The 15,358-nt window shown below is 41.4% G+C and overlaps 1 protein-coding gene across 1 annotated transcript; it reads left to right on the forward strand.

Moving 5' to 3' along the window:
* The first annotated feature begins 75 nt into the window (after window positions 1-75).
* Window positions 76-13,598, forward strand: prrt1 (proline-rich transmembrane protein 1). Its single transcript, XM_061759193.1, has 4 exons — window positions 76-441; window positions 5,393-5,724; window positions 7,208-7,399; window positions 10,115-13,598. Exons 1-4 carry the CDS (start codon window positions 426-428, stop codon window positions 10,289-10,291), a joined length of 717 nt encoding a protein of 238 aa, XP_061615177.1. The 5' UTR covers window positions 76-425; the 3' UTR covers window positions 10,292-13,598.
* The last annotated feature ends 1,760 nt before the right edge of the window (window positions 13,599-15,358 follow it).

Below are 15,358 nucleotides of genomic sequence, written 5' to 3' on the forward strand. Positions count from 1 at the left end.
AAGGAGGAGGAAGAGGGGAACAGCAGCTAATCCAAATCCGGCCTCTTAATATTGACTTCTAATGGGATGTTCCAGCTCAGTGCCTGCGCCTTTTCCCACTCGCAGCTGACTGTCGCTTTAAGACAACCATCTCTGGGTGGCTGATTGATTTCATATTCACCGACGTGTTCGTGGACAAACCTTGTTAGACACAAACGAGAGAGAGAGAGAGAGGGAGAGCAAAGGAAGAGCTCTGCACTGTGTTGCAGGAGAGAGAAAGAGGTGAGCTCAGGTTCTCAGTGCTCCTGAAGATGAGGACATCTTGGAGGATGGACTGCACGCGTTTGGAGTGAAAAGCACCGTTGGGCATCTTTGGGAAGGGGTTTTCGCACCTTTATCTGGATTGGCGACAACAACAATATCCCAATAAAGGAGGAGGAGGAGAGATGTCGGGAAAACACGGTGAGACCAGTTGTTTATGGCGCATTTATTTCCAGCGCGTGCGTGTGTGTGTTCTTGGGAACTATTTTTCATTACAAGCCTCATTTGTGGCGATCTCCATCCGCTGTGGATGTGCGCATTTGTAGCCCACTCGAGGCGCATCCCTGCGTGGGTGCAGCCAGCGGAGCAACATCATCATGCGGCCTTAAATGACTTCTGGTTCCATGATCACACTTTTGTTCGCAGGACAAACACATCCAATTGAAATTGGATGTGTTGCTTTGATCTGGTCGTCGGCCTAACATGCCTCCTTTTGGTTATTTCGTTGGCGTCAAGGCTGCCACAATGACGCGGTGATGATTGTGTGAATTGAAGATGAAATAAAGAATCACATCACGGCTGGAAAGCAAATGCGTGGCAATTTCGTCCAGAGACCACACCACAGTCGTGCCTCCAGTTTTTGTAAATTCAAGCCCTTCTAAATCCATCTTGTGTGTTTTTTTTTATTTATTTATTTATTATTAAAAAAAATTTAACCTTCTGATTTCCACTCATTATGTCTTGGAATGCAACGTATCTAATGTTTGGCAATTGAAATAGTTAACACTAATCGATGGTAGCTTTTAGCGGTGGGAACTGGTCAGCCTCGACATTTATTTCGCCCAGAAATATAAGCAATAAACAAAAGGAAATGTCACAAAAAAGTGGATTAACAGGTTAATTATGTTATGCCATCTAGTGGGAGAGCATTTAATTGCTCTTCATAGACGCAGGACTCAACTTTATTTCTTTCACACTTGAAAAAAAGAGCTGTAAAAAAGTACTGTACATAATAAAATACATAATTATTATAACAATTGATTATTGGAATATAATTTCTCGTTTAAATACACTGGTTTAAAAACGCCTCATGTCTTTTGACCACAATTGTCACAGGAGATGGACACAATTTTGTTTTGAATGATTACGTAAGACAGACATCATTGCTGATCGTATGTTACACAAAACTACAAACACAACTTTAAACAGCTTCTCAGCTCTTCAAATGGAGCCAAAGCCAAATCAAATTACATTATTCATGTTTCTATAGCACGATATTCAGACTACTTAAACTGTTACTGTTGCACTTGTCTACATCGCTCATTTGCTAAAGAGAAGACAAATGGCTGATGTTGCACTTTCCACTTTTTAGTTGTCGGTGTTTCATTGAAAATGAACCCCCTGACACCCCTCATTAGTACAGTACTGTACAAGAATAAGGTAACCACAGTTAATGGTAGAATGTAAATGGGAGGGGAATATGGATAGTTGACTTTTTAATTGCTCGTGTACAAGTGTGAAATCACACAACTGAGTAAATCTTTTGTTAGCTGCCTAGCTGCACCTACAAGAGCTATATCAACAATTCTGCCCTTACAAATACTGTATATGGTTTAAAAACAAAACGCACAGAAGTTGACACACTATATAAAAAGCCACGTGTCTGGTTGGAGGGGTCTCACTGTCTGACATGAAATCAGACTCAAATGTTCCTGTTTGTCTCAATAGTTGGCAGGAATGTTGTGCCATTCCTCCTGACAGAACTAGTGTAACTCAACCAAGCTTGTAAGGCCGCCTTGCCCGCACATGCCTTTTCAGGTTTGCCCATAAATTTTCAATACAATGGAGATTACAGCTTTGCGATGGGCCCCTTCAAAGCATCGACTTTGTTATCCTTGAGCGACTTTGTAACTAGTTTGATAGTAGGCTTCGGATAATTGTTCATTTGGAAGAGCCATTTGCGCCCGAGCTTTAACTAGCTGGCTGATGTCTTGAGATGTTGCTTCAGTATTTCCACATTGTGTCCTCATGATGCCATCTATTTTGTGAAGTGTATCAGTCCCTCCTGCAGCAAACAACCCCAAAACATGATGGTGACAATCTCGTATTTCAAAGTTGGGATGGTGTTCTCAGATTTGCAAGCTTCCCTCTTTTTGCACCAGCCATCCATTTTCAACAGCGCTTATCCTGGTTAGGGTCGCGGGGCGCTGGAGCCTATCCCAGCCGACTTCGGACGAAAGGCGGACTACACCCTGAACTGGTCACCGGTCAGTCGCAGGGCACATATAGACACGGACAACCATTCGCACTCACATTCGCACCATCACTGAGTGGGAACTGAACCCACGTTGCCCGCACCAAAGTCAGGCGAGTGTACCACTACACCCTCTTTTTGCACATTATGGCCAAAACAGTTGCATTTTAGTTTCATCAGACCACAGGACGTCTCCCAAAAGGTCTTTGTCCCTGTGTGTGTGTTTACAAACTGTAATCTGTCTTTTTGATGTTTCTTTTGGAGTAGTGGCTTCTTCTTGGCAGAGTGGCCATGTTTGTACAGTAGTCATTTCACTGTGGATAATGACACACTCTTACCAGCTTCAGCCAGCTTCGTGACAAGGTCTATTGCCTTTGTTCTTGGGTTAATGTGTATATTTCGGACCAAAGCACAGAACCGTCTCTTTCCTAAGCGGTATGATGACATTCCCATGGTGTTTTATACTTGCGTATAATTGTTTGCACAGATGCACTTGGGAACTTCAGGCATCTGGAAATTGTTTCAAGGTATAATAAACTTACTGTATGTACAGTAAACGCCTGACTTTGAAGAAACCGGTGAAGTCTGATTTCATGCCAGATAGTGAGAGAAAAAAGTGTACTTGTCTTTTACATAGAGTATATAAACATATAGTTTCAACTGTGTTTTTTTTTTTTTTTTTAATGTGGGAGGACGTCGGAAAGCCCGAAGGACCCACACAGGGTCGAAACCAAGATGTGAACCCGGGACCTCGAGATTGTTCTCACCACAAAACAACTGTGCTGCTTAATTCAATTTAATAAAATCATTTTTGTCAACAAGACCGCATTTGCACAGCAACAGACTCTAAATAAGGTAGCTTTTACTTTTAGTGTTTCATTTCAATGAAAGGTTGTCCCTCTATATCCTCTACTACAATGTATTATCCTTGTTTTAGATCTTGCCCTCTTTTTCTGGTCCCATTCCTGCTTCTGTGTGTATGTGTGAGAGAGAGTGACAGTTGGAGGAGGAGCACAATTACGTGAAGTCGATCCCTAAGCACAAGTCGTCATCCTTCATCACTCAGCTGTTCTGCTCGCCGCCCCTTCAAGTCCTCCCCCACTCTAGCTCCCATGTCACCCCCTCATCCCTGCTCACATCCTTTTCCAAACAGCTTGTCGTAGCCTCCGCCTCTATTAAAAGACATCAGTCAGTTCCGGCGTCACATAATCACAAAGAGAGGCGTGTTTTGGCAGAAAACGCTGCACAAATGCTAATGAAGGTAGTTTTAGGAGGTTTGATGGAGGGAGGAATGGCCTTTATTCTGCAGAAATGTCAATCAATGTCATCTTTAGCACATGGACGGGTATTCTTGCTGGGAAATGTCAGGGCCGTGTGCCCTTTATGGAGCTCATTTGACGTCTTTCGTTCGGAAATGTGGTGATAAAAAGTCACTGTGTGGAGAAAAGTATTGGGACTCATGGCCTTGCAGCTAACAGTTTCCATTGTAATGGGAAGACTTGATTTTTTTTTTCTGTTTCTGTGGGAATTTTTGTCCATTCATCCAAAAGAGTTCAACTCTAGTTCAGGGCTGCCCAAAGTCCGACCTGGGGACCATTTGGGGCCAAGGGCCCATCTTATTGGCCCGCCACGTATAATAATAAAATCAACCACGTCCTGCATCAAAAGGTTCCAAGAAAATGTTAACATAATGAAAGAAAGCGCACTATTTTTAAGAAAAAGTAATAAAAACTGATGGTTACAAGATATCACTTTTTTTTTTTTTTTTAGATTTTTATGTGTCAATAAAGTTACATTAAAAATTGAGAAATGATTTATTGTATTTGAAATTATAAATAAATTTGAATGTAACATGCTAGGTACACATGCCTGCTAGCTAGGCCTACTAGTGTTACTAGTGCCGCACAGTAGCACTAGTAGTTTTTGGTAGCTAGTAATCTAATGCATTAATATTTCCTGGCCAGTAATCAGGGTAAAATGATTTATCCAAGTGTTACCGTTGTTGTCATTTTCCTTCGTAAAACCATAGACAGTATTTGCTTTCTTCGCTTGTCTTGGGCATCAAAGTGGAGTGCAGTTGATCTTTTAATTAATGAGGACCGGGGTCTTCAATCTGCTTCCATACGTAAAGTGCTCCGAGACAACGTCTGCTGTGATTGACGGCATATAAATGAAACTGAATTGAACTGAAATAGCTGTTTATTCGACAGTACAAACAGTGAAACACGCAAACACCAAATGAACAGTCGCAAGCAGCCGCAGCAGGCCGAAAGTCACATCCAGACGCGTACAAAACAGATGAACCGGCCTTGTTCATCATGTCACTCACTAGGCCACGCCCCTTAAAACACAGTTGTTGTGACTTCAGGCTTGTCCCAACATAAAATATATTAAAAAAAAGCTTCATTTCTTTACATTTTCTGTTATTGTTTGATTCTGTTTTTATACAATGCAATCCTTTTTTTCCCCTTCATTTAAAATAATGGAACAAAAAAATTTTGGGGGGCTGGAAGAAATTGATGCAATTTCAATTCATTTCAATGGTGAATATTGATTTGATATATGAGTAGATTGAGTTATGAGTTTGGTCACAGAACAAATGAAACTCTTAAGTCAAGGTACCACTGTATTAATAACTTTTTGCTCTTTCACCGAAAAGCCCAAAATGACATTTGGACTGTTTAGCATACTGTATGTCGAACTACTGCATGTTAAATTATTTTTAGCATGTTTCGTAAGCACAAGGTAAAGTGGACCTTTCTTCCTGTCATTTTTCTCTATGTGGCCCTCGGTGGAAAACGGTTGCACCAGTAACAGTTTTCATGTCATGTCTCCATAACGTCCTCTTCACCCTCTGCTCTGCTCATTTTCCTCGCTCTTTTGTTCCCCCCCCCCCAGGCCTCGACAACTCCAGCCGTCAGACGATGCAGCCGCCTCCGTACATCCCGGGTCCGCAGGACCCCAACGTACCTCAGCACCCCAACATGCCACCCGGCGCCCAGCCCAGCTATCCAGCGCCGCCTCCGCCCCCGGGCTCAGAGGGATACCTCCAAGAGACTCAGTTCCATTGTAACGCAATGGGACCCCCGGGGCCCCCGCAAGGCTACACGGTCCAGACTCAGGGTCCCGGAGGAACCATGCCCCATCCTCCAGTGGGATACCTCCATTCCGGGTACCCTCTGCAGCTGCAGCCATGCACAGCTTACGTTCCTGTCTACCCCATGGCGTCGGTGAGTCATATTGAAGTCACAAGACTCTTTATTTTGTCACTAACGCTTGCAAAGTACTCAATTTGGCCTCGGCATTCAAACACATCACTGGAGAAGTGGGTATCTTTCCAGCACCAACAGAAATTGAGGGAGTCCTTGGGAATCATGGAGCCATTTGAACCGTAACAGGGAGGGATTTATTGCTTGGCAGAACCAATGGGCATTCAATATTTGAGATGGCTGTCACTTAGACAAAAAAAAAAAAAGAAGAAGAAGCTTTTGTTGTTTTTTGTTTTAGTAAGAAGGTTTTAAGTGAATAAGAGAACTTTACAGTCAAATAGAAATAGTAGGCAAGAAAACATACAGGTACTGTCTAATTTACTTTTACAAAAATCTAATTTCAATTCCAATATTCTAAACAGAAATTGTGAATGTAATACAGTACCTGAAACAACAAAGGGTGGTCTTGAACAGGGTCCCAAGCATCAAGCTAGGACCGCCACTGACAAGCGGGATAGAAAACGGATGGAGACAATGACGTACTGTACATCAGCAGAATTGTTCGGACTTTTAATGTTATGCTGTATGAACGGCCGCTTGTTGTCAATCAGAATTAGAATTCGAAAGAATTGAAGAATTACAAAGTCAGACAACTCCAAAACAAAGCGCTAAACTCTATGAGTTTATTTACACAATCGTATCACTGCTCTGTATCTTAAGTGAGTGTAAAATACAAAGGGAAAACTGTCCCCCATTTGCCCTCAATGCGATATATTTTAAAATAGCGGCTGGAGTGTTAATTTAATGTAACTGTTGGTGTACAGTAGTGAAGTGCAGTCAAGTGATTTTCAGCAGGCAGCATGGCTTCACTTCCCACTCGGTGACGGTGTGAACGTGGGTGTGAATGGTTGACTGCTTCTATATTTGGGTGTAGTTTGCCCCCCAGCCCCAAAGTCAGCTGTGATTGGCTCCAGTTCTCTGTGCCCTTCAACAGCATAAGCAATATCTAAACTGGATGCGTGGATGGATGGATGGATGTCAAATTCATTCGTTTCCACACATTGCGCTGTACCGGGCATTTATTCAAGTAGAGGCCTGCATTTGTGTAAATGCTTATCGACCAACAGAAAGCTTATGTGAGTGCACATCTTCATTCTCAGAAGCATGATATTGCCTTTCATATCTTGCAGCAAATTATAATTGCGTTTAAGAGCATATGAAAGCAGCGGCAAAGCGATGAGACTATACTTTAATATCACAGCATATAGTGCTAAATATAAATGTGTGCGCATCCCAACAGATTTGTGAGAAAAGCTTGGATTTCCTTTCAGAATCAGTATTTTTAATACTCAAATGCGGGCCATTGATTGAAAATATGATTCATCAATAAAATCCTTTTATTTTGCAAAGTTGCGCAAATGAGTACACACCAATGAAAGTCGAGCAAAGCTCAATTTTAGATTTTTTAAAAATCTAGTTCAAAATGTTCATTTATACATTATAGGGGCAGCCCTATATGCCTGCAACTGGAGGTCACCCAGCGATGCCACCGGGTCAGATTCATCCCATGCAAATGCCGCCCAACATCACCTTAATGGACCGCCGGCCGCCGCATGACTACCTGCCCATCGCGGTGCTCACCACGGTGTGTTGCTTCTGGCCCACTGGCATCATTGCCATCATCAAAGCGGTACAGGTGAGTGCCCACACACAAGCACGTGCGCACAAAGCTAGCAATCATGTCAGCAAGCTCACAACACATTGTAGCCGGCTTTGAAATGTAGAAGTTTGGCGAGATGTCAAAAATTCGTATTGCGCCTGGAACAGGTCAACACAGAACACTGACGCGCACGCAGCGCACGTTTCACTCGTCTGTCGGCAATCACCGGACAGGAAGTGATGTCGGCTGACTCCGCTCCGTATGTGCACAGCGCACTACCTTCGCCCAAACTTTTGCATTAAAGAGGAACTACTGCGAATGTCACACTTTTAACGAGTCTGCAGCCCAAAACCCGAAGTTGCCTCATAAAATGAGACGACAGGCATAAGCCAATCAATTTTACTCATCATTAACTGTACACTCTTTATCCTTTTCATCGAAAACTACATATATTTAGAAATATTTGTATTATAATATTTCATTTTCATTATTTAACTTTTGTCCTGTTCAAGGTGACTCGGCAGCGGTGGTCAATAGAGGGTGCTACTGCTATCTATCTATCTATCTATCTATCTATCTATCTATCTATCTATCTATCTATCTATCTATCTATCTATCTGTCTATCTGTCTATCTGTCTGTCTGTCTGTCTGTCTGTCTGTCTGTCTGTCTATCTATCTATCTATCTATCTATCTATCTATCTATCTGTCTATCTGTCTATCTGTCTATCTAATCTATCTATCAAGCTGTGCTTGTGCAACAGCAGCAGACTGTGCAGGCCGACATGTACCCAACAGATACATTACATAACGGCACCATTTAGGGAGCAACTGGAGGGCATGTTTTCTTTTTTGTTGTTGTTGTTATTATTTTATTTTTTTTATTTTGTTTTACTCCCAGTGGTCTTCCTCACGCAGCTTAGTTGGTTTTGAATTGAGTTGAGCTGACAAGGCCTGGGCCTGACTTTGGAGTGTAAATGCAGTGCCACGTGGCCTCTTTCCTTCTGCACGCTTGGTGACATCGATCCGTTTGTGTTTGCGCTGCACCCACTCGTGCATCTTCTAGTTACATAATATTCAAATGGCCCCTCCAATGGAAAGCCGTTTGAGCATTTATTCGATATACAACCCCAATTCCAATGAAGTTGGGACGTTGTGTTAAACACAAATAAAAACAGAATACAATGATTTGCAAATCATGTTCAACCTATGTTTAATTGAATACACTACCCATGATTGGGTATAAACGGAGCTTCCCTGAATTGCTCAGTCATTCACAAGCAACGATGGGGCGAGCTTCACCTTTTTGTGAACAAGTGCGTGAGAATATAGTCGAACAGTTTAAGGACAATGTTCCTCAACGTGCAATTGCAAGGAATTTAGGGATTTCATCATCTATGGTCCAGAATATCATCAAAAGGTTCAGAGAATCTGGAGAAATCACTCCATGTAAGCGGCAAGGCCGAAAACCAACACTGAATGCCCGTGACCTTCGATCCCTCAGGCGGCACTGCATCAAAAACCGACATCAATGTTTAAAGGATGTCACCACATGGGCCCAGGAACACTTCAGAAAACCAATGTCAGTAAATACAGTTCGGCACTACATCCGTAAGTGCAACTTGAAACTCTACTATGCAAAGCAAAAGCCATTTATCAACAACAGCCAGAAACGCCGCCGACTTCTCTGGGCCCAAGCTCATCTAAGATGGACTGATCCAATGTGGAAAAGTGTCCTGAGGTCCGACGAGTCCACATTTCAAATTGTTTTTGGAAATTGCGGACGTCGTGTCCTCCGGGGCAAAGAGGAAAAGAACCATCCGGACTGTTATGGATGCAAAGTCCAAAAGCCAGCATCTGTGATGGTATGGGGCTGTGTTAGCGCCAATGGGATGGGTAACTTACACATCTGTGAAGGCACCATTAATGCTGAAAGGTACATACAGGTTTTTGAGAAACATATGCTGCCATCCAAGCAACGTCTTTTTCATGGACGCCCCTGCTTATTTCAGCAAGACGATGCCTAACCACATTCTGCACGTGTTACAAAAGCGTGGCTTCGTAGTAAAAGAGTGCAGGTACTAGACTGGCCTGCCTGCAGTCCAGACCTGTCTCCAATTGAAAATGTGTGGCGCATTATGAAGCGTTAATTTCGGTCAACAGTAGAAGGCAATATTGGCAAACATGGCGGCCCCCTGAGGCATTTTTGGGATTGCTACATAGTTTCCAGGCAGGACACGCCCTGCTGCAACATGATTGGTTCCTGCGTCGTGGGAAGGGCAGGCTACGCAGATGTGACGAGATGACCATCCTAAAGATGTGTCACATTTGTACAAACAAAAAAACAAAGATGTTTCCTATGGTTAGGTTTAGAGCCAGGGTTGGGGTTTAAGGCGGTTTTGGATGGGTTAAGTTTGGGATTAGGGTGGGTTAGGGTTACTGGGAAACATATTAACCCTGCCACACTTAAGTCACATACTTATTTTCCTGTCTGGAAGCAGTAGGGCGTGTTCTACCGGGATACAGCAGCCAATCATAGTGCAGTGGTGAGTCTCCTGGAGCCAGTAACAATGTGGGAATCCTAATTATTCAAATTATTATTCCACTAACGCAATATTAATCAGAATATCGTGTTTTAAATCGTGGTGGTACATGTAACGTATTCTTGCAAGGAAAAAAAATGAGAGCTTTTGATACTCTGGATGTCAAATAAATACTCCAACGGCTTTTTATACCCTCCCTCTTCATTTAGGTGCGTACGGCCATCGCCAGAGGGGACATGGTGACGGCAGAGATCGCCTCCCGCGAGGCCCGCAACTTCTCCTTCATCAGCCTGGCGGTTGGCATCGCCTCCATCGTGCTGTGCACCATCCTCACCGTGGTGGTCATCATCGCCTCGCAGCATCACGATGACGACTGGGAGCCGTAGCAGGACGGGGGGAGGGGGGGCCGTTAAACATCAGCTTAGATAATTACATGGAAACAGGAGCACTGATCATATGCACTGTTACTGCTTGCAGCTACACCAGGCTGGTCTCACACACACACACACGCGCGCCCGCACACACAACCATGTGACCAAACATGCTGCCATCAAACACACATTGACAGCCAAAACAACCAAGCACGCTGGATGTCCAAAAGCCAAATACAAACTGTTATCCACCTTATATTTACACTGAGCTTCAATTCGTTGGTGTCATGGGAGCAGTGACACAAAGATTAAGTCACTAAAATATACGAATATTTAACCAAGTATACGGTATATATTTACAGTGCAGTATATGAGTATTTTGGGGGTTGGATTGCTGTGCCATGTTGATAAACAGTGTGCTGCTCTTTTATTATTGGCGATGCACTTGTGTTAGAGACTCAAATTAAGTGTCATGGGGAGCGGATCGATACACATTTAACACACCAAACCAAATGTAGGCTAGTTGACAAAGTGGCAACACGACTTTGTTTGGGAGACGTTTTGTATTTTGCTGTCAAAACATACAGTATATAATATGTGTCAGTTTGTGGATTTCTTGAAAAAGTTATTTATTGATTTATCTATCATGTGCCAGACATTTACGTTGTGTGAGAATCGGCTCGAATTCAATACCATACCGTATTATCAGGATTACTATGAATCTGAGGTGAGATGATGCAGCTTCTTCCGGCCGTCGTTCGCGTCGTGCATGATAATAAATCAATTGTTGTGAAGCGGTATAACATTTCTAAAAGCAACATTCTAAATTGACATTGATAGATTTCGATATATTGTTTTTAGAAGCGTATTGGCCTATATTGTGTGCGCTAGGCACTATTGTGAAATGGTAGCGATTAGGAGACCGCATAACCTTGCATGCCATCCTCAGTTTGAATCCATTCATCTTTAATACGGAGGCTTGGTGTGCACATGTAAGCTACTATATACACTATTCATTTCCTTCAATATGAGTGTGGTTGTTTTAATGTAGCAATCGTTAGAGCAACAGTGACTTTAAGGAAATGGGAATGGGAACACTTGAAATGAATGTTCATGATAGAAGAGGGAGATCAAATTAATAAGAATGCCTAAACTGCTTTGTAGCCCTTTGGTCTTAGTGAGAATTCTTTTTTGTTGGCTTTCTCTTGCCCTGTTAATCCCTGGACGGGAAGTAGGTTTTTTTTTTGTCACATACACTGGGTACGGAAAGTATTCAGACCACCTTCAATTTTTCACTCTTTGTTATATCGCAGCCATTTGCTTAAATCATTTAAGTTCTTTTTTTTTTACCCTCATTAATGTACACACAGCACCCCATATTGACGGGGGGAAAAAATCGTTTTTGAAATTTTTGCAGAGTTACTAAAAAAGAAAAACTGCAATATCACACAGACATAAGTATTCAGACCCTTTGCTCGGTATTTAGTCGAAGCAACTTTTTGAATGATTTTAGCAAATATAACAAAGAGTGAATCATTTAAGGCGGTCTGAATACTTTCCGTACCCACTGTCTCTCTTCGACTGCCCCTTTCCTCATTTGGATGATACTATTTAAATTATTTGAGTAACTATACATAGATATTATAGTTTATATAAATGTATACATTTTGTTATTTTTATGAAACTGTCACCAATAGTCAGTGTTTATTGAAGAAAGTTTGGTGCTTTAAGTGCTAACTAAAAATGTATAAAGTTGCTCACATATAGTACAGTATGTTATCTTTTTTGTTTGTTTGTTTGTTTGCCATTTCTAGGTGGAATGGAAGGGAAACATGCCTACTTTGCCTTTGAAAAATATGCATGTTGGGTTATTAAAGACTCGAAATCACAGGTATCAAACTCAAGTCCCGAGGACCAGATTTGGCCCGACACATCCTTTTATGTAAGTCATTAAAGCTAATGAAGTGTGTCTTCTCATGTTTCTTGCTAAAAGCATCTGTACCAAAGGTGTGATTTTGTTTTATTTTACTTTATCTGGTTTTACAAACATTTTCACCAAACCCCTTCTTAACATCGGACAATAGTTCTTCTGTACTGTATACAAAAGTATCCGCTTGCCACTGTTTTACATGTACATACAGTACGGTAATAACAATCAAATACAATGGCAATAGCGCATACCGTATGTACGTAAACAAAGTAATGAGACAATTTAATTCAACCTACTACTAATTGTTTGTAGATCAAAACTTCCTTGAAGGTTGTTCTTTTCTTTTAGAAGTTTAAAGCCTGTCTTCTTTCTGTCAGTCATTTTGGCAAGCAGAGAGCTGTGATTTAATTTCTCGCTTTGGAAGGGGAACGACCACTAAACATTTTCAGAAGATTTCTGAATTGTTTTTGAAATTATTAGTAGGTTATCGGTAAATTTAATTGGGCTCATCACTTTTTGGCTGCCCATTGTAATAACATGATGTGGTGATTATACACTTATATGCTTTTTACAGTCATAATGGACTTCTACTATTTGGCCGATGCCGAAAATGAGTTCGACACACCTGCGAATTGAGTGTAAATGGTTGTTGAAATGTGCCCTTGGACTGGCTGGTGACCGGTCCAGAGTGGACCCCACCGCTCGCTCTTAAGACAGCTGGGATAGGCTCCAGCTCACCCGCGGCCTGAATGAGAACAAACACGATAGAAAATAGATAGCTGGAACTAGTTGCCAAGAAAATATTAAGAAAAGACTGCAATATATAAACAAAATATTTAATGGGAAATTCCCTTTTTGGTGTCATACAGTATTCAAATACAAATGTTCCCAAAATGATGCTAGGAGAATATATATATATATACTACATGGAACTTAGATCTATGTGTTGAGTTCAAAAGGAGCAACACAAAGTCGACAATCCAAAAATGTCAAGCTATTAATTACTTTGTAAGTTACACTGCAGGCCCTTATTAAAAGAAATGGTTCATTTAAAGCATGAATTGCAGAGCCGCGTTGCTGTTAAGTGCGTATTTGCGCTGTTTCTACTCAACATTCACTTCTAGCATATCTAGTTTAGATAGCGCTAAGCTGCAGCTTCTTCAGTGCTTTGCTTTCTTATGCAAATATTATTTTGATTTATTGCCTGCTTAGTCCATATTTAATTTCCTCTAACCTTGTCATAGCAGTGATTATTTTTTTCAAGGTTAAATACGAAGTGTACCAGCTTTCTGTTTAATTGTGATTATTTATTTCTGGATGTGGTGCAAAGGAGTTGAGCTGTTTTGAGTCATGAATAAAATGTATGAATTACGATCTGTGATTGAAAACTTACCTTTTTCTTTGGGTGTGGGTGTGTGGGTTTTTTTTCCACCTCTGTGTGTGTGTCTCTCCAAGCTCTCACTAAAAAGCTATTTATAGCTGACCCGTTTTCCTGCGCCTGTGTCTTTTCCCCTCTTGCTCTCATACGCTATGACAGTGTGTCTCCCTGTCTTGTACATATTCACTTAATTCTTGGGATTTAAGAAACACGTGTTTCTATCTTTATGTCATGTTAAGACAATGGTAATACAGTGCCACTGAGAGATGAGGTCAGTCTGAGACAGTCTGAGTCAGTGCACTTTGGATGCAAAAGCAGATAGCGGAAAATGGATTACGGATGGGTTGCCGGGAAAAAATAAACCTGAATTGTTCCCAGATGAGGAATCGCAATACAGTAAATAGTCAAAAATAGCATGCCAAAAATGTGGGTATTCAATCACAGTTAACCATCAACATTTTGCCAAACATGATTCTGAATGATATCCAGCATACTGTATTTTTCTTGTGTGAACATTATGCCTCCTGGCACACATATAGAATAAGACTTACAGAATAACTAAAGTAAATACATAAGTATATACATGTACAAATATTCACAAAGAATCTATACATATACATTGCTCAACAAATTCATTCAACCATCTGTCATGAAGACAAGACGAGACCATCCAGCATCGCGAAGTGCTTTAATGCGGACTCTTTCTATTTCACTGAGCTCTCCACGTCCTAACATTGGGAACAGGAATGAGTAATTAAGACACATCAGTAAACATTTTTATACCAAAATTTCTAAGAGAAGTCAAAAATGAATTTAACCAAGGAAATCGTGGAATGCAAGTGAATAACTACAATTTACCATAGACCCAAGGACGCTGACGCAAAAAACAGATAATGCACGTACTATTTGTCAATACTCGTGTGACATCATACCAGTGATACACGGTGTGCTCTGCAAGAAATGGAAGGCCACGTCGAAAACTAAGAATTGGAGCACAGGATCTTCTTGGTGTGTGCATGTTTGAGAATAGGCGCAGATGTTTTACGTATGAAACATTATACATGCATGATAATGGGAGACTGTTGGAACATTATTGTCTGTAAGATTGCTACATGACTTCCTTTCTTATGTGCTATTAACAGTGATGGTTAAAGCGACTCCCAAAATACAAGTCCTTTGAAAGTACGTATTATAATATTGCTTTCTCTGAATTGTAATTGTAAAACATTGCACCTGTTCCTACCCATGAGTTTTGGATGGACTGTTGGGAATAAATGAATACAGTTTCATGGAAGAAATATTTGAATTTAGGTTGTAAATGTAGGCCAGTCTTTCTGATAGTGTTTTAGGTCAGCAGAGAAGATTTCCAGAAGATGAGTACTGCCCCATTTCTTTCCCATTAAACCTTTAAAAACCACACAACAACAAAACATGGATAACGTTTACTTGCCAGGCTGCATTTGCTACTTTAAACTTGAACTAAATGTCATTTCTGGCATGTACTGTATATAACGATTTATATTAAACCGGCCAGTGACTACGTGAATGTCAACTGAAACGTTGACCAATGGAAGAAACAAAAGCCATCCCATGGTGGAATGATACATGCTGACTGAGGACTAATGACATTTCCAGGGAAAGATATGGCCTGGGAACTCAGAACCAAAGATGGAAGCCGAGCCAGCATCGTGTGCCCAGGATCACAGATGGCCGTTTAGCCTCCCAAGGAGAACCAGCGTCTCGTGAAACTGTTTAACTTGGCCTCATGCTGCAC

The sequence above is a fragment of the Phyllopteryx taeniolatus genome, chromosome 21, assembly GCF_024500385.1.
Source record: "Phyllopteryx taeniolatus isolate TA_2022b chromosome 21, UOR_Ptae_1.2, whole genome shotgun sequence".
NCBI classification, from domain to species: Eukaryota; Metazoa; Chordata; class Actinopteri; order Syngnathiformes; family Syngnathidae; genus Phyllopteryx; species Phyllopteryx taeniolatus.

What these genes read in the sequence shown, in the direction of transcription:
- prrt1 (XM_061759193.1), top strand. An exon ending in CTGTCTACCCCATGGCGTCG is followed by an intron (nt 5,725 to 7,207) that starts GTGAGTCATATT and finishes TATACATTATAG; the next exon opens with GGGCAGCCCTATATGCCTGC. An exon ending in CCATCATCAAAGCGGTACAG is followed by an intron (nt 7,400 to 10,114) that starts GTGAGTGCCCAC and finishes CTCTTCATTTAG; the next exon opens with GTGCGTACGGCCATCGCCAG.